This window comes from Mytilus trossulus, chromosome 12 (assembly GCF_036588685.1).
Source record: "Mytilus trossulus isolate FHL-02 chromosome 12, PNRI_Mtr1.1.1.hap1, whole genome shotgun sequence".
Classification (NCBI taxonomy): domain Eukaryota; kingdom Metazoa; phylum Mollusca; class Bivalvia; order Mytilida; family Mytilidae; genus Mytilus; species Mytilus trossulus.
Window position 1 is genome coordinate 3403727 of NC_086384.1, and position 18008 is coordinate 3421734.

Sequence of the window (18008 nt, forward strand, 5' to 3'; positions counted from 1 at the left end):
AATAGCCCCCCCCCCCCCTCTCCCGAAAATTAATTGGCTGCTCCCTTATGGGTTCGGCAATGATGCTGCCTTGAGTCTTGATTAGGGGTTAATAAAGTACGTTAAATTTTTTTTAACAAAAAAAAAATATGTAAAATTTAGACAACTAATAATTATCAAAAATATCAATTTTACTTAAAAATATTTTCCTCCTTAAATATATACACGATAAAACTAATGTCATAAATGCCTAGTTTTGTGTACACTTAACCTACACAAGGCTTACATTGACTATCGACTGTGTGTAGGTAAAACATGATTTAAACTACATGTACACATTGAGTTTTATCAATGGGAACGCAATTGCGTTTAGTTTACGTGTGAGTTACACTAACACAACACCGAATTTAGGTCAATGTGAACACGGCCTTAATTGATGAGTTTATCCTAAAATACCTATCTATAGATGGAATGGTTTATTATGAGCGAAACGGTTGAACTCCGCCCAGTCAAGTGAAATAAATTGAGTAATACTTAGTATGATAATATGACTCATTAATGAAATCTAATCAATAATAGCACAACGAGCGTCATTAATTTCGTCTTGTATTTTTATAAAATGTTTTACCATTTACGGAAATAAAGCTAGTACAGAATTGTTCAAATACTATGAAAAATACATTTTAAACCCTCCTTAATCGCCATTTTGTCATAAAAAAATAAATATTCAAATTTGAGAAGGATTGAATGAAGCATTCATTAGTTATTGCATTTAATCGAAATAAGCTGTGATTTCAAAATCCGTAAACGACCACAATACAAACTCGTTTGCTAAATGGTTGGGTTTTTTTTTGTGCTTGTAACCACAAAAATAAATCAACTCCAAAACAGCAGATGTAAAAATTGGCATTATCTGAATTACCTCGATTTTGCCATAATTAAACGTATCAAAATATAAATGCATTTGTCGAACGGTTCACGAGTAGATGCAAGGAAACAGTTTGAGATGCCTGCATAATTATTTTACTTTTGATGAAAAGTCTATGTTCAATTCCAAGCAATAATGCGCGTAGAAAAAAAAACCCTCATCAAACGTAAAGCAAAATAACTTTGCCATCGTAAACAAAAACTGAAGAACGATCAAATAACAATAACAGTATACGAAACATAACATTGAAAATAAAAAGGCTGAGCAACATAAACCTCGCTTAAAACCAGGTGGTATCAAATGTTATCTTAAAGCGTAAGCAGATCCTGCTTCACACATGGCACCTTTCGTGTTAGTACAAATCTGGTGACAAGTCTATTTTGGTAGGTCACATTCTCATTACATAGTACGGGAGTGTGGCTACGAATTATGGAGGAATCAGTAAAATTCTTATAAATAATCGAAGATGATTTCAACTTAACCAATTTGAACTTTTAGCTAAATAGTTGCCTTGTGAGCAACAACTCTCTATAATAAAATCAACGGTACCAATTTTGTTGCACCAGATGCGCATTTCGACAATACATGTCTCTTCAGTGATGCTCGTGGCCAAAATATTTGAAATCCAAAGCATATGTTAAGATGAAGAGCTATAATCCAAAAGGTCAAAAAAATATAGCCAAATTCGTGAAAGGAATCAGAGCTTTGCATGAGGGAGATACATTCCTTAATTTATAATAATTTATAATATTTTGTAACAGCAAATTTTTATAACACAAAAAATCCGTATTTTCATGCAAATACCGAAGTACTGGCTATAAAGGATACAATGAAAGGAAATGTATTATCAACTGGTATATATACACCATATCTAGGCGCATCTGGAATGTTCCTACATGGAAATGGAACGTTCACAATAGTAAAAATCAATTTAATCTCTTTGCCGTGGTTTAGTTTTATCTCAACCAATAATATTTTCAAAATAGAAGCAAGAAAATCTAAATAAAGAACAACAGCAGTATACCGCTGTTTGAGATTCATAAATTGATTAAGAAAAAAAAATCGGGTTACAAACTAAAACTGAGGGAAATTCATCAAATATAAGAGAACTACGCCACAACAGAAAAACAGCTTTAAAATGTAACACACAGAGAAACGGATGTTCTACAATGACAGCACTGACTTTCATGTTGCAAAACTAACTTACATAATCGTAATAATGCGTTACACAAACGAGCAGGTTTTTAATTTAAAAAAATCTTACATAATCATTTTTAGTAGCGGTATTCTACTGTTGCTTTTATTGCATACATTTATTTATGAATCAAAGATGTTCGGTGTATATGGTGAACTCGACAACGATGCAAAGATATAGGAAATCAACAAAAGATATCATGTAATAGATTTCAGTTTAAAAGATGAAATTAGTTGGGTTTTTTTATTAACAATATGGAACTGTTTATATTTTGATAGTACCACCAAGACCAACTACAGAAAGCATGACGTCAGTGGAAACATCTATCGTTACAACAACAGAATTAACAACACCCGGACGTTCTACAATGCTAACAATAGAATTGACAACGGCCGGGCGTTCTATAATGAAAGCAACAGAACTGACAACGCCCGGACTTTCTACAATGAAAACTACAGAATTGACAACGCCCGGACGTTCTACAATCATGAAGACTACTGAATTAGCAACACCCCGAACATCAACAGTGAAAACCACAGAATTGACAACGCCTGGACGTTCTACAATGATATCAACAGAATTGACAACGCCCGGGCGTTCTACAATGAAGACTACGGAATTGACAACACCACGAACATCAACAGTGAAGACTACAGAATTGGAAACCATTAAAACATTTACAGTAACAACTGAACTTACAGTAAAAACTATTAGTAACTTTACAATATTGAAAAAGTCAGAGATCACTACTGTTCAACCAAACAGTCCTCGTAAGTGTATTTGTCCCTGTTCTAAGGTTGGAAAGGGCAAATGGGATTTCGTACGTGGAATGAATCTCACTCTTGATGAATTAAGAGAATTACTGACGCCAGATTTAGACTTAATGAAGAAAGAACTGACTGTCAACAAATCCAATACGACCCGGATGCGTCGTTCCAAGATATCGGCTCCAGATGATCGTGTATCGGCGACATCCGTAGGATATGTTGGAGTCGTCTTCATTTGTCTCATCACTGTTATGATTTGTTTCCTTGACATGCTCGGCTGCCTCGTCAATAAGTTCAAAAAACGTTCTTGATTTAATTTACACCTCTACTGATTTTGTTCCTGTTGATTGTTTTTCTTTCAATCTTTTTTATGTCTAAATTGAAATATTTGTTTGAAGTAAATTTGTTTTTGTATAATTTTGAGAAAAAAATATTTCCGAATTACATGAGATTTGTTTCATATGATGGAACGGAGTTGTTTTACATAAATACTTAAGTATAAGGAGTAATTGGGAATGGGGAATCGTAACCATATCAACAGAGCCAGGTACGATAACAGGTCGTACGAAACTCGTATGTTCAGTCGTCAACAAGTCGTTGGCTTTAGAGAGTATATGATCGTATAACAATTTATATGTGTTGAAAACGTGCTATAAGTTTATTCTACATTGATACTTATTTTGACGAATTTCAATACCAGTAAGCTCCTTTGATTAGATTTGATGCTATGTGATTTGATGTTATGTGCTGTTGAAATAAGATGTCGTGTGGCTGGTCAGAATTTGGTGTCTGAACTGGGGAAAACCAGAAAATACGTATTGACACTGAAGCTTTGTATGCCCCACCTACGATATTAGAGGGGCATTATGTTTTCTGGTCTGTGCGTCCGTTCGTCCGTCCGTCCGTTCGTTCGTCCGTCTGTCCCGCTTCAGGTTAAAGTTTTTGGTCAAGGTAGTTTTTGATGAAGTTGAAGTCCAATCAACTTGAAACTTAGCATACATGTTCCCTTTGATAAGATCATTCTAATTTTAATGCCAAATTAGATAATTTATCCCAATTTCACGGTCCGCTAAACATAGAAAATGATAGTGCGAGTGGGGCATCCGTGTACTGTGGACACATTCTTGTTTTATTTTATCTTATTAACCTAAATATGTCAGAACAAGTTCTTATCTCTTTACACCTATCATTTCACCTACAAACAAAATGTGCACGACTTACGTATTTTGCCTTCTTGTGAATATTGGGACAATCCTGTGTTTTGGAAAGTTTGATTTTCTTCAGGATAATGTAAAATATACCGACTTGGAACAGTTTAAATGTATGTTTATTTTTTTTCTTCAAGCATGTGTTATTAAAATTATGTACCAAATAAAGTTGATATATGTAAATCTTTAAATTGATTTGTTACATGTATAATAAATCAAGAAGATATGACTGTCAAGGAAACGACAAGTGTGATACAATTCGAAACTAACGGCCTGTTAACGTTTTGCATTATTGGATTTAAGTACAGATGATTCAGAATATTTATTGAAATATGATCATAAACAAAAGTTTGAAAACTATTTGAATCGTTCATATTCTTCACCTTGCATTATAAAGATGATTATATGTTGAGCTGATGCATGATTTCAACGGAAAATCCTTTTATAGTAAATACATGGGATCTTCGCTGTTTGCATTGTATTTTTTTCATTAAACTGGGAATGGAACACTAATGGCTTCGCCCATTAAAGTAGTTGATTCGCATATACGTATCAGATAAGGGAGTTGGAGAAATGTTAAAAACGTATTGCATTTAATTACCCCTTTTATGTGAGTATTTAGATTTCAAAACAGAAAGCCAGGATGTAGACTTTAATGCATGATGACGTAGATTTCACTTACATTTCATGCACATTAAAATTATCCCAAGATGTACCTCGTTTTGTTTTCATGACAAAGGTTCTTTATGTTAAACTTAACAAATTTATCTCGTTTACTTGCGTCATACGTACAATCAATGTTTAATGCAATGTTTACTGTAAGTTCAGGTAATTTTATGCTGAATTGGCGCGAGTTTGTCGTGCAGTTGCAAATATTAAACAAATTTCAAGACGAAAGTATTTTGAGGAAATACAAATATGATTCCTAAAATTGAGAATGGAAATGGGGAATGTGTCAAAGAGACAACAACCCGACCAATTAAAAAAACAACAGCAGAAGGTCACCAACAGGTCTTCAATGTTGCGAGAAATTCCCGTTTTTAGAAAAAATGTGTTTAGTTCCGATGCAAAGATCTTATCAGTGACTCAATATTATCGCCAAAATATGCAATCTTTAATGACTTGACAACAGTATCGTAATTATATCCCTTCTTTTAAATAAGTCTATTCAAAGGTTTTGTTAGTTTCTGAGGTGAATACTGACACCTTTGTGTTTTATAAAGAATATTTCCATAAAAAATTGGATGTGAAATACCTGAACGTATAAGAAGTCTGCATGTTGAGCTATATCTACGAATGATGTCCTTATACCGATGATAAAATTTAGTAAATGTGTTGACTAGTTTGTGATATCGAAAACCCTGGTGTAATAATTTTTCAGTAATACATAAATTTCTCTCGTTAAAATCTAAAACATTGTTACATACACGAGCGAATCATACAAGTTGAGATATATAAACACCGTAAGATGGTGACAAGGGAACGTCACCATCTAAAAATGCATTGTTCTAGTGACCAGCAGGCCACCGTTTCACAAAGCCTTCGTAAGTTTACGTGTCATCGTAAGCCCATCGTAAATAAATCGTAGGATTCACAGCCGTTTCACAAAGCCATCGTAAGTTAAGATGATCGTAAATAATGCGTTAATCCTATGCGTAACTTACTACAGCTATACCCAGTCGTAACTCCATCGTAGCTTTTCTACGAAAATGAATTAATCCATTTAACATGGCGGCAGCGTTCTTTATTCTTGGTCAAGATGCCTCAATGTTAGAAGACGAAGAAGAATCGTCAATATTATAGAACTACACTTAATTAAAGTCTATTTTCGTTTGATTATTTGTATATGCAAGCAACTTTCATGATGCAATTTCCAAATCCTAGGTATTTATAATAACTTTTACTCATCTTATTTCCTACCGGCGTCCGTCTTGACAATTTGATAAATAGGCTTTCTATCACGTCCGCGTTCTGAAATCTATTTATAACTATATCACTACAGACACAGTGGTAATCGATAAAACGTTTATAGAAGATGTTTTATTCCAATTTTAAAGCTATGTGTACAATATAAATCTGAAATCAGCGTTTCACAGTCAAACCAGATAATAATTATTCTTTGTAATTTCGGCCAAATTGTATTTTTTAAAATAAGAATATCGCAATAAATATCTGACTGTAATTAGTTTCGTGGTTATATAATAGTTGCAATAAGTTCCATCTATTATTATCCAGATGGAACTTATTGCAACTATTAAGATATATATTATATATGCCTTTCGAGTGACTATTTTTGGATCGAATTTAATGTAGACCATATATACCAAAACTAATAGAGGGTAAGCTGCAGATCAATAAGACTTTGTGTAGATGCGACATGTCTTCAAAAATGAATACAGTAGAAAAATAATTTGGAAGGGGGAGGGGAAGTTAAAGATTGAAAAGTGAAGCATTTTTTTCTGTTTACTTTATTATCTAATAGATGTGCACATCTCTCCTCTGTCCGTCTTCTTTTAAGCATATATGTTATTTAGGGAAAGAAAGACAATTATTCTATACACAATAGCCGTTTTAGCTATATACAAAACAGTTGGAAATGTAGGTTATACGTTAATAAAACAGCAATAAAATGACAAAGACGAACTAAGGACATCCAGAAGGCAACATAGTATAGAGGGGGAGGACATGGGTAAGGGAGACAGGGAGAAGGGGGGTAGGAGAAAGGAGAAAGGGGTTGGAGAAAGGAGAAAGGGGGTAGGAGAAAGGACAGAAAGGCTGGGAGAAAAGAGAAAAAGTTGGAGAAAAAAATAAAATATGAAAAATTAAAATATCTCTCTCTTTTTTTCGGTAAATTAAAAAAAAATAAGGATAAGAGAGGTAGGAGAAAGGAGAAGAGGGGTGGGAGAAAGGAGAAGAGGGGTGGGAGAAGGGAGAAGGGTATCCCCCTGTCCTCCCCCTCAGTATAGTATAGTTTTCAACAATATAGATAGATGTCTATATATGTTCCAGACCATATGAGTATTTGTACCGTACGCGTACTTTTTCAAAATACGCGGCATACGTCGGACTGTTCGCGTACGGTCTGTCAGATTTTAAGGTCAAGTTTTAATACAAATAAATATGTTACAGATCAACACGACATAAATGTCGAATTGATATAAAAAGTTCAATTGTAATTGGAATAAAAACTTATTGTTTTGACTATTTTAATAGGTCGCGTTAATTTAATATGGTAAGCGTCTGTATTTAGCATGAAATTCAATATTGCTCACTGAATTGAAGCCGACAAAATGTGGATGAAAAGTTTTTAGAATATTTAGGATTTTTATCTAGAAAAAAAGTCAAAACAGTTAGTGAGACAACAGGTCAATTTCTAGTTTTAATATAAAAATAAAATTTGATAGAAACGATACAAAAAAATAACATTAAATAGCAACTCTCCAAATAATGTAACAATCTAGGAAAAAAGGAAGAAGTCTAAATGTAAAAAAAGTTAATAATTTAAAATTACCAATTTTTAAATACATAAACGCGTATTTCCCGCTTTACGTAACAATACAAGAAACTTTCCTAGGAGCCGTGGATTGCGAAATATCGTCTGTATATTTCTAAAATATTTACGTAAATTGATGGCGTCGTGTGTTAAAACATTTATCGGCCAATCAAATCGGTATATATTATTTAATATTCACGGTTGGGAACCCCTCTAATCCAAACTCCTGCGTCGTAAAAATTACATGCTTTGCATATTCTTTAGCTTTTATATACTTAGTAGGCAACCCTTTTTGTTGGTTGGTTGTATCATAATATTCTAATGCACCGACTTTTAAAAGAGACCACCAAAACTCTACTTGTGGATACTCTTATAGTATTAAGCATCCTATCCCATTAATAGGCGCTTGAATACTAGTTCCAGATATTTATTTGAAATAACCCAAGATATCTGAGTTTGTGAATGAGGTTTACAGCATAGACGATAATGCCCCCCCCCCCAAAAAAAAAAGAGAGAAAAAAGAGAGAGAATATAAAGTAAAGTTGACAAAATAACTATACTCTGCGTTTTCTGCATACCAAATTAAATATTGATATACATATATCATTTGGAATGAAATGTTGGACTAGTCCTTATCAGAACTGGTTCACTGATTTTAGCCATGCAAATTATGTTCATTAATAAGCATCAGTATTTCGTCCACTATTCGAGACTTACATGTAGTTAACCTTACATCCTTCTCCTACATTGTGTCAATAATAATTACAACAATGAAATTTCGTGAAAGAGTTCCGACAAAAATAACCATTGACAACAAAAAGCTCTGTACAGCTGGAAAAAAACCCATACAACAACTAGTCATACAATCAAAGAGCTTTAATTCTCGATTTTTGGAACGGAGCATGCAAACAAAGAACAGAAACAGTTGAAGAGCTATCAGAGCAAATAGAACCTAATAAATTGCTAAATCGTGCAGACGAAGATCAACTGTGTCTAATGGAGTTGAAACCTTATAAAAAAGAATGTTTGGTATGATTGCCAATGAGACAACAAAATGACTCAGACATTAACAACTATAGGTCACCGTACGACTTTCAACAATGAGCAAAGTCCATACCGCATAGTCGGCTATAAAAAGCCCCGATAAGACTGTAAAACAATTCTAACGAGAAAACTAACGGCCTTATTTATGTAAAAAAAAAAAATGAACGAAAAACAAATATGTAACACATAAACAAACGACAACCGCTGATTTACAGGCTCCTGACTAGGGACATGCACATTAAATAATGTAGTGGGGTTAAACATGTTAGCGGAATCCCAACCCTCCCCCTAACCTGATCCGGACAGTGGTATAACAGTACAACATACGAACGAACTATAAAAACCAGTTGAAAAAGGCTTAACTCATCAGATGGACAAAAAACATGTGGACAAGGCCGGGTACTTATACATCCCGACACAAAAAGTCACAATGAATAGATCTGAGAGTACTTAGATTCTTTATAATTTGAAAATTTATATTCTTTCGCCGGAATGATTCCTACGTCCTAAGTTTCATATTTGAGAGATCCATTATTCATTCCAATTTAAAAAAAAAAAAAAAAAAAATATATTTTATATATAGATCTGGAAGACGAATGCTTTTTTGGGGGTTGGGGAAAACGTATTTTTCTTTCACTACAAATAAAAGTTAAAAAAAATAAAATTAAAATCCTCCAAAACGATTTTTTTGATAAGCATTTTTTTTTTTCTATATTGGGCTAACAATATTAAATTTATCTGTTCTGATGATAAATTTTTTACTTTGTCAGATTCCAGATAACTCTTAAAGTCGGATAACTAATAATGCTGTACATGTTATAAAACTTTATGCTCAGCGCTAGCTTCTCATTACTTTGTCATCATATATTACAAACTAGATAAGATCAGATATATTTAATTTCATCTCATCTACTGCTTAAATTGTTACAAGTAAGCTAAGTTAAAATATTTATATTTTTTTGTGTTTCGTTTCAATCAAACATTTAACAAAATTGATAAATGGTTTAATTTGTGTAGTGCAAATTCTAAAGGGACACATAATTTAAAGTATAAGCATATTTTTAATGTTGAAAAGATAAGAATGGCTAAAAGAATTACAGACCAAAGAAATGCGCCCCCCCTTTTCGTTGCCCGTTATCTAAAACCCTCACTGTGTCGGATAGTTTCGTTGAATATATTTGACTGTTTTTGTCTCCAAAAGGAATATTGGTACAAAGTGTTGTTAATATATGTATTTTAAATTACTGACAAGGTGAACACAAAGAAAAACATTGCTTGACTCACGGCAAAGTTTGCTATGTATTCTAAACAAATTAAAATCGTAAAAAAAATAATTTGTGTTTAACCCATTCAATAATGAAAAAGAACCTCACTAAAAATATGGGCAAATAAACAATTAAACTTCAGACATTTCTGCATCTTATGGTATCTATTTTATAAAAATCACTCATAGACTTACTTGGTAATATTTTTTGAAAAATACCGATTTTAGTTCAAATGATCGGACATTTTTTGAGTGGGAATTCACTTTTGTCCTATGACTGTAAGCGTCATTTATCTTGAAATAATATTGAAAACGGACTAAAATTCTTTAGTTGTATTAATGTTGATATACAAATATCGCCATAATTCGCCATCCATAATAATTATTTTTAAAAATGTTTATTTGGCACGCCATACTCGATAAAAGTGCAGACGTGAAAGAAAGCACTCTTCTCGGTTTACGATACACTTACGATGATAAACACGACGTAACTTGCGATCAACTTAGTAGTTCTTTACGATGCCTTTGTGAAACACACGTAACGGGAACGTAGAACCACACGTAAACCGATCGTAAACTGATACGATCATCGTAAGTTAAGAAGGCTTTGTGAAACGGTGGCCTGCTGAGCTTTCTTCTAACGACCATGTGTTTAGAACACAAAAGTTTTTGATTGTACCGGGGCGGGGAACGACCCCGCGACCTCTCGCACTCATTACGAAGAGACGGTGTGTCAAAATTTATTTTAAACATATTGTTATATCTAAATATACAATAGAATTGGATACAAGATATAACATCTTAAAATAACCCTCTCCATATAAGTACAATATACAAAATTTCAAGATGACAGTTGATGCATGTAGACCATTTCCTGAAGCATATGATTACATCATTTTATTAAATATTCCAACAGGAAAATTAGAAATATCTGTTATTGCCAAAAATTGCATTATAGGGATTTTTTTACAGTGTATTATTATAGATTACTTTTTAACATAATGAATAACGCCTTTCTTTGTTTACGAAAAGGTTTAAAATATGAACTTTGATACATATTTAAGCGGATATTATGTTCCTGATTGAAAAAGAATTTGATCGGATGAAAATGGAAAATAAACTATTAAGAGAGCGTATAAGTGACATCAGCCAAACTGTTGAAGAACTTAAAAGAGGAAAAGATTCGAGAGTGTTGACTAATGGTAACCAGCCTGCTGTATTTTCTTCTGGAATTGACAAGAGACTGTTGTTAAATGCTGGTAACATATCTTTAAACAATAAAAATTGTATATTTTCCTGTTTTTCCTCTTCGTGGTCTATTCTTTCCTCGGTCCTTTATTTCATATCTTTTGAACTTTCTCCATTAATTGCTTTCTAATTTCTGCATTTGTATTAAGGGCATACGATACAGTTTTGATCCTATATTTACAAGTTCATGAAAATTTGCATATAGTCTATAATTTTTTACCTGATTAAATCTAATTTATGTAATAAAAAATATACCTTTATGTGCTACTTTTTGCGTAAAATGAGGTAGAAATTTTGTATATTTGCTCGAAATTCAGATTGGTGGCCGTAATTTCTTTTTCGAAAGACAGACATAACTTTTTTGTTATAAAAGATGAAAACAAATTGTTTTTGATAAATAATCGGTAATTTCTGTATTTTATAAATATCTTTAAAAATTATGCATTTTTTATTCAGAAATGACTCATATTTATCAAATGTTCATGAATTGAGGAAAAAACGTAATTTTTTACTGCATGTTTATCATAAATTTATAAAAAAATCCTCTATTTACAGTTTTATAAAATTTGGGTCACATAATCTCCCTCCAAAATGAAACCAAATGCCGTTTTGAAAAATAGGGGTCCATGAACTCGTTTTCAAATTAAAAAAGTTTGAATGGTAAAAATCAGGCGAAAAATGCATCTTTTCACGATAGATAAGATAATTAAGATAAGTACCGATTATCAGGTTATCTGCATGTTGATATCGTAAAATATCAGCTGCGAGACATAATATGAAGCTTTTTGTCGAGTGAGCATAGCGAACGAGATCAAAAAGCCTTCATATTATGTCAAGCAGCTGATATTTTACAATATCAATATGCACATAATCTGATAATCAATTTATCGGGCTATATTTGTGTGTTTCGGAAGTGTTTTCTTTGTTTCACCAGCACTCAAAAGATGACTTGATAAGTTCGGGTCAAAGTTATTAACGTCGGTTCAAACATTATGACGTCGCTGATAAGTCCGGGTCAAAGTTATTAAGGCCGGGTCAACGTACTTGACGTCACAAAGACATGATACGGAATAATATTAAGGTAGCAATACACAGTTAGGAGTTTGGTTTCGCATTATGGCCCCTGTGAATTTTTCAAATAGGAAGGTTATTGTGTAATAAAATTCATTTTTAGACAGATGAGTGCTAATTTAGCCTTCAAAGGTGGTTTATAAGAGCATCAAGATTATTTTTTACATGTTTTATGGGCTGTTTTCTGTATGACAGTCCGTATTTTCATAGCTAGACCAGTCATCGGTCCAGAAATTAATGTACTGTTTACAAACACTCTTTTTCTACACGAAGTTTGTGACGCAATTTTACAAAAAAATGAGACGAAAGACATATGATTTTCATTGGATTTGCTGAATGATATATGTACACAGTTTCAGAAAAGGTATTACTTCAAGCGATTGAAATTCTACTTTTAGCCAAATTTTGGGGAAATATGTGACATCTTTCCCCCCCTTTTTGCAATATTTCATAACAAATAAATGCAGATTGTTGCCATGGATACACCAAGGAGAAATTATATTTTACCATTTTATATACTGGAAATAAAATCTATGGAAGATTCTGATTACATACATATGCCCATATATGACACAAACAGTAAGCTTGATATTGCAAGAAAGCAATGAAAAGGGAATGGTAAAATTCATAAGGGCAAATTTTAGTATTTTTTCCTAACTGTTTATTGCTACCTTAAGAGCTGAACAGAGTGATATAGACAGTGGGACGACCGATAAATTTTTTTATTAACCAATCATGGTGCCCAAAATTTGAGCTATACAATCAAATGAATGAATTACAAAATAAAGCACAGAAAATGATTAGAATGATTAAAGTACATTTAGACAACAAAAACAACACATGAATACACATTTACACTAATTAACCTGATATAAACCAAGTTATTGACAAAACATAGTTGTTATGGGTGCCACTGTGACCTGGAGAAATAACATAATTCTTTATAGTACTAGGTCTATGGGAGACAACTCCTGATCAATTTTATTTCCTATAATTATATATCTATCTATATTTTTCTTCTATTTATTTCTTTTTTTTTTTTTTTTTTTTTAACAACAATATTTTCTATAATTTTCTTTCGTTCTTCAAAAAGGGAGTGCAATAAATTAGATAAGTTTGAAGTTACAAACAAATCTTCAGATGAAAGAATCCAAACAAATTTCATTTCATCAGATAATCTTGCAAAATTTTTGAATTTGGAATTTAAATTAGATAGATGTTGAGATCGAGTATCTTTTAGAACAGGACATTTTAAAAGAAAATGTAGTTCGTCTTCAACTGCGTTCTTACATAGCCTACACTTTCTGTCTTCAGCTTTAATCCCAAAATACCTCCCTCTTTCGATTTCAAGATCATGACAGCTAGTTCTAAATCTTGTGATTATTTGCCTGTCTTTTTTTGAATTCATTTTTGAATATGGTTCAAACATAAAAATATTTTTAAATTTTCTGTAAGTTCTTAATTTATTGCCAGATTGTAAATTAGTACACTTCCCAGAATTGCTTTCTAAACTAGCTAACCAGCTTTCTTTAAATTTAATAGTTAAAGATGTTTTTACCTTTTTTAGAATATGGTTTTGTTTAAAGTTTGACTGGTTAACAAATAGATATTCTAAGTCTAGAAATTTAAATATATGTTTAATACTTCCTATCCAAGATTCCTGGTTATGTTTGTCCATAGAATGAGACAGATTTATGGCTTCTCTTAGAATAATATTTGAAGGTTCAATATCTTTCATAAGATGGATCCAATATTTTATCATATTCATTATTACATAATACAGTGTAGGGAGTGAACCTAGTTCTCCTCTACATGCCATATTTGATGTTTTTATGTTAACTCCAAGTGAAAATTTACAAAGCTTAGTATGAATTTTCTCTAGTACAAGATAATCAGTTTCTTTTGATATAAAGTTATCCAAATGTATTTGTTTCTTATGTGGTATATAACCCCAAATTTCAGATCCATACAACAAGATTGGTCGGATTGTTTGGTTATAGATGTGTAGTAAAGTACTAGGTTTTGGGCTTTCCACTGAAAAGGTCTTCCTTAATTTGAAATATGCTTTCAATCCTTTGTTATAAAGTTCTTTCTTTGCTTTTTGGAAACTCCCAGATGATGAAAAATTTATACCTAAGTATGTGTAGTTTTGTACACATTCTAAAGTCTGGTTTCCTAATGATATTTTAATATTTTTAAGTCTTCCTGATTTGTTAAATACAAGAACCTTGGTCTTTTTTGTGTTAACTGTCATTTTATAATCAATTGTAAATTTATTTAATTTGTTAACACAATTTTGAAGTCCTTGCTCTGATGATGATAAAAGAACTACATCATCAGCATACATTAAAATATTTAAGGGATGTGTATTTAATGGGATTGGATCACATGTTTGGTCAAAATAGGTTGGCAAATCATTTCAATATATATTAAAGAGACAGGGACTGAGATTATCCTCTTGTCTTACTCCTATATTTGATTTAAAAAGGTTTGTCCTGTGTTGGTCTATTTTTACACAAGTTTCTGTGTTTTCATACATACATTTTATAATGTCATAAAATTTTGTTCCAACACCTATACATTTAAGTTTATAAAAAAGGTGGAGATGTGAAACTGAATCAAATGCACGCTTAAAATCTACAAAGCATGCATACAGAGGCTTCGAATTATTTTTCACAAATTTTTGAATGATGGTATTTAACACATACATATGGTCAGTTGTGCGACATCCTTTAGTAAAACCAATTTGCTCACTTCTAATTATATTTCTAGTTTTTAAAAATTTTGTCAACCTGTTATTTAGAATTGAATTAAATAACTTGCCTATGTTATCAGCAATAGTAATGCCCCTGTAGTTTGATGAATCATGATTAGATCCAGACTTGTGAAGGGGTGATAAAGCCTTGGCCCCATAATTTTGGGTAAATACTACTTGAAAATACTAAATTAAAGAGTTTTTGTATTAGAGGGATACAAACAGTTTGGCTATATTTTATCATTTCATTCGAGATCATGCTGAATCCACTCGATTTAGAATTCTTAAGATTTTTTATTGCTTTTTCTATTTCCTCAGGTGTTATTAAGTAGTCAAGTTCATTAAAAACATTTTCATTTTGAAATGATTCAAGTTTCTTCTTAATCAAATCATCACTATATTGTTCATTCTAATGCAATTTGGTTGTAACAATTTTTTTCATTGGCTAAAAGTTGCCGTCAAATCCACAGTTGACCTGGCGTAACTAAGGAGGGACCCGCCATTTTGAATTGATGAATCAACAAATGTTCGAGTACTACTATATAATCGAAAATAAAACAACTCCTACCTCGAATTCGCAGTTTTAATGTAATTTCATCTGAATTTGAAGCGTACAGGTAACGTAATAACGTCCAGTTTAGAAGTTTTCATTTGTATGACGTTTAGCCATGACGTCTTTGTGCCAAAATCTTTCATGAATTTTCGCGGATTTTTTTTTATTTGATATATTTAGACATTTTTTCAAGCTTTATTGTATTTTTTCTTACTGTAATGCATTAGAATCGGAATAACAGTACTGTAGTTGAAGAGTTGATTTGATTTTGATTTGACGGTCGCAAATCTCCGTTTTACTGTCTCCGCTACGCGTCGCCAGTAAAACTGCATTTGCGACCGTCGAATCTACAATTGACGGTGGCAACTATTCAACTACAGTACTGTTATATCTTAATTCTTATTTAATTTTTGAAAGTATTCCTGCCATTCAGATGGGTCAATAGTATTCTCAGATTTGTTTTGACTATTGTTTGAGATATTTTTTATTTTATATGTCACAGTTTGTCGTCGCGAAAATAACAAATTACGTTAGCAACGTCATTACCTTCCCTGCATGTAACTGTATCGTATGCCCTTAAAACATTGTCTACGTTACCGTACTGAAATTTCATCTTTTAATAAGCATTATGTTAACGTATGGTCAATAATATTGTCATAAAAATTGGGTTTGAAAAACATGCAATATGCTGAGTTTATTTAGGGCGTTGTCGATAAACATGAGTGTACAAATTGTCTTTTAAAAAAAACATCAGTGAAATATCGGCAAAGCAAATAAAAAATTGACAAACATTACGACATTGGTACATGTACTTAGTTTTCGTTAATAATTCAAAACATGAATCAAATGATTCGTATATCTTCTGTTTTAAACTGAACGATGCAAATTTTAAAATTATATAGACAATAATAGTGCATTGACTTGACATATCAACGATATAAGGATTAGGCTTAGAAACGGGGAAATGCGAGGCCGTGCCGAGCATTTTCCCTGTTTCGGGCCAAATCCTTATATCGTTGATATGTCAAGTCAATGCACTATTATTGTCTTTATACTGCAATCTAAAAAAAACATTTTCAATTGTTGTTTAGTGTGTTAATGTTATTTATTCGATTTAAATCGAAAAAAAAACCCTTTAAAAAGGCCTCATATCACACAGGCGAAAATATACAACACGATGCAATGTACATCATTCTGTTGAAAACCGCAATCAATGGTGAACGAATTCGTTTGTTTACAGACAAAATTATCAACAATAAACATAAAACATAATGATTTATAAGTTGCAAACAAAAAATATTAATTAGTGAAATATGTTTTCCAAAAAATTGTAAAAGAAACAAGTTTGAGTCGTTAAACACATCGTTGTTTACAATGGAAACAAGAACAGGTTGAAGAGGTCGTATGAATAATAAAATATAATTTCGACAATTTCTATTTAAATATTCATGAGGAAAAGTGATATCAGGTCAGTGACTGTATATATGACATAGAAATATACGGTTTACGCATTTTGACTGCTCAAATATTATAGAACGAGTGCAGTATAAATGTTCTTACGTGTATTTTTAAATGGCACTGGCTTGCTTGACCCAGAAGCCGCAAATACTAAAGACTTGACACGGTTGTAAAATAAGAAAACTACCTCCGGCTCTCAGTTCGTACGCTACCTCAAGACCTCAGACATTTGATTCCAAGATTGAATAATAATATGGTGTTAAATAAGCTACATTCATTGATTTTGTGTAATCTAATTTGTCAATACTCGGATATTTATGCAATTGTGTTAATGCGTATATTACAGCTTCTCCTTCGCCCGTCCAGCAAACACAGATAGGATTTACAGCAGCTTTAACACATGACATAAGCCTTGGAGAACTACAACCTGTTGAATACGACAAAGTCATCTCAAATATCGGAAACGCTTTTGATGCTCGTCATGGTCATTTTATAGCACCAGTTAAAGGCGTATATATTCTGTCAGGTTCCATTTTTAACCAGAGAGGTCATACAATGCATATGGAAATGGTGAAAAACGGAGTTCAGCTTGTCGCTTTTTATGGAGATCCAGATGTTTACTCCATGGGAAGTCAAACTATTGTTATTGCCCTAGAAGCAAATGATATGGTCTGGATAAGACATTTTAGAACAACTGGATCTGCTTCAATATATGGCAGAACTGATCAACCAATTAACACTTTCTCTGGTGCATTACTTTTTCAACTTTGAAAACCTTTCATCAACCTTTAATTGTTTAAACTAAAACTCAAGAACATTGATACTTTTGGAGCCTTTTATTTTCATGATTAGTTTAACTTGTAATTCAATATGAATAAAAAGGTTTACAAAATTTGCTCATTGTTGAAGGCCGTACGGTGACCTATAGTTGTTAATGTCTGTGTCATTTTGGTCTCTTGTGGACAGTTGTCTCATTGGCAATCATACCACATCTTCTTTTTTTTTTTATATTAGATGTATTTGAAAAAACATATTTGGATTTTTA

At 32.3% G+C, this 18008-nt stretch overlaps 1 protein-coding gene across 1 annotated transcript; it reads left to right on the forward strand.

Moving 5' to 3' along the window:
• Positions 1-10986: 10986 nt before the first annotated feature.
• LOC134693570 (complement C1q tumor necrosis factor-related protein 6-like) lies at positions 10987-17789 on the forward strand. The gene is made up of 2 exons (XM_063554409.1): positions 10987-11137; positions 17310-17789. The coding sequence occupies exons 1-2, from the start codon at positions 10987-10989 to the stop codon at positions 17732-17734; spliced, it is 576 nt and encodes a 191-aa protein (XP_063410479.1). The 3' UTR covers positions 17735-17789.
• The last annotated feature ends 219 nt before the right edge of the window (positions 17790-18008 follow it).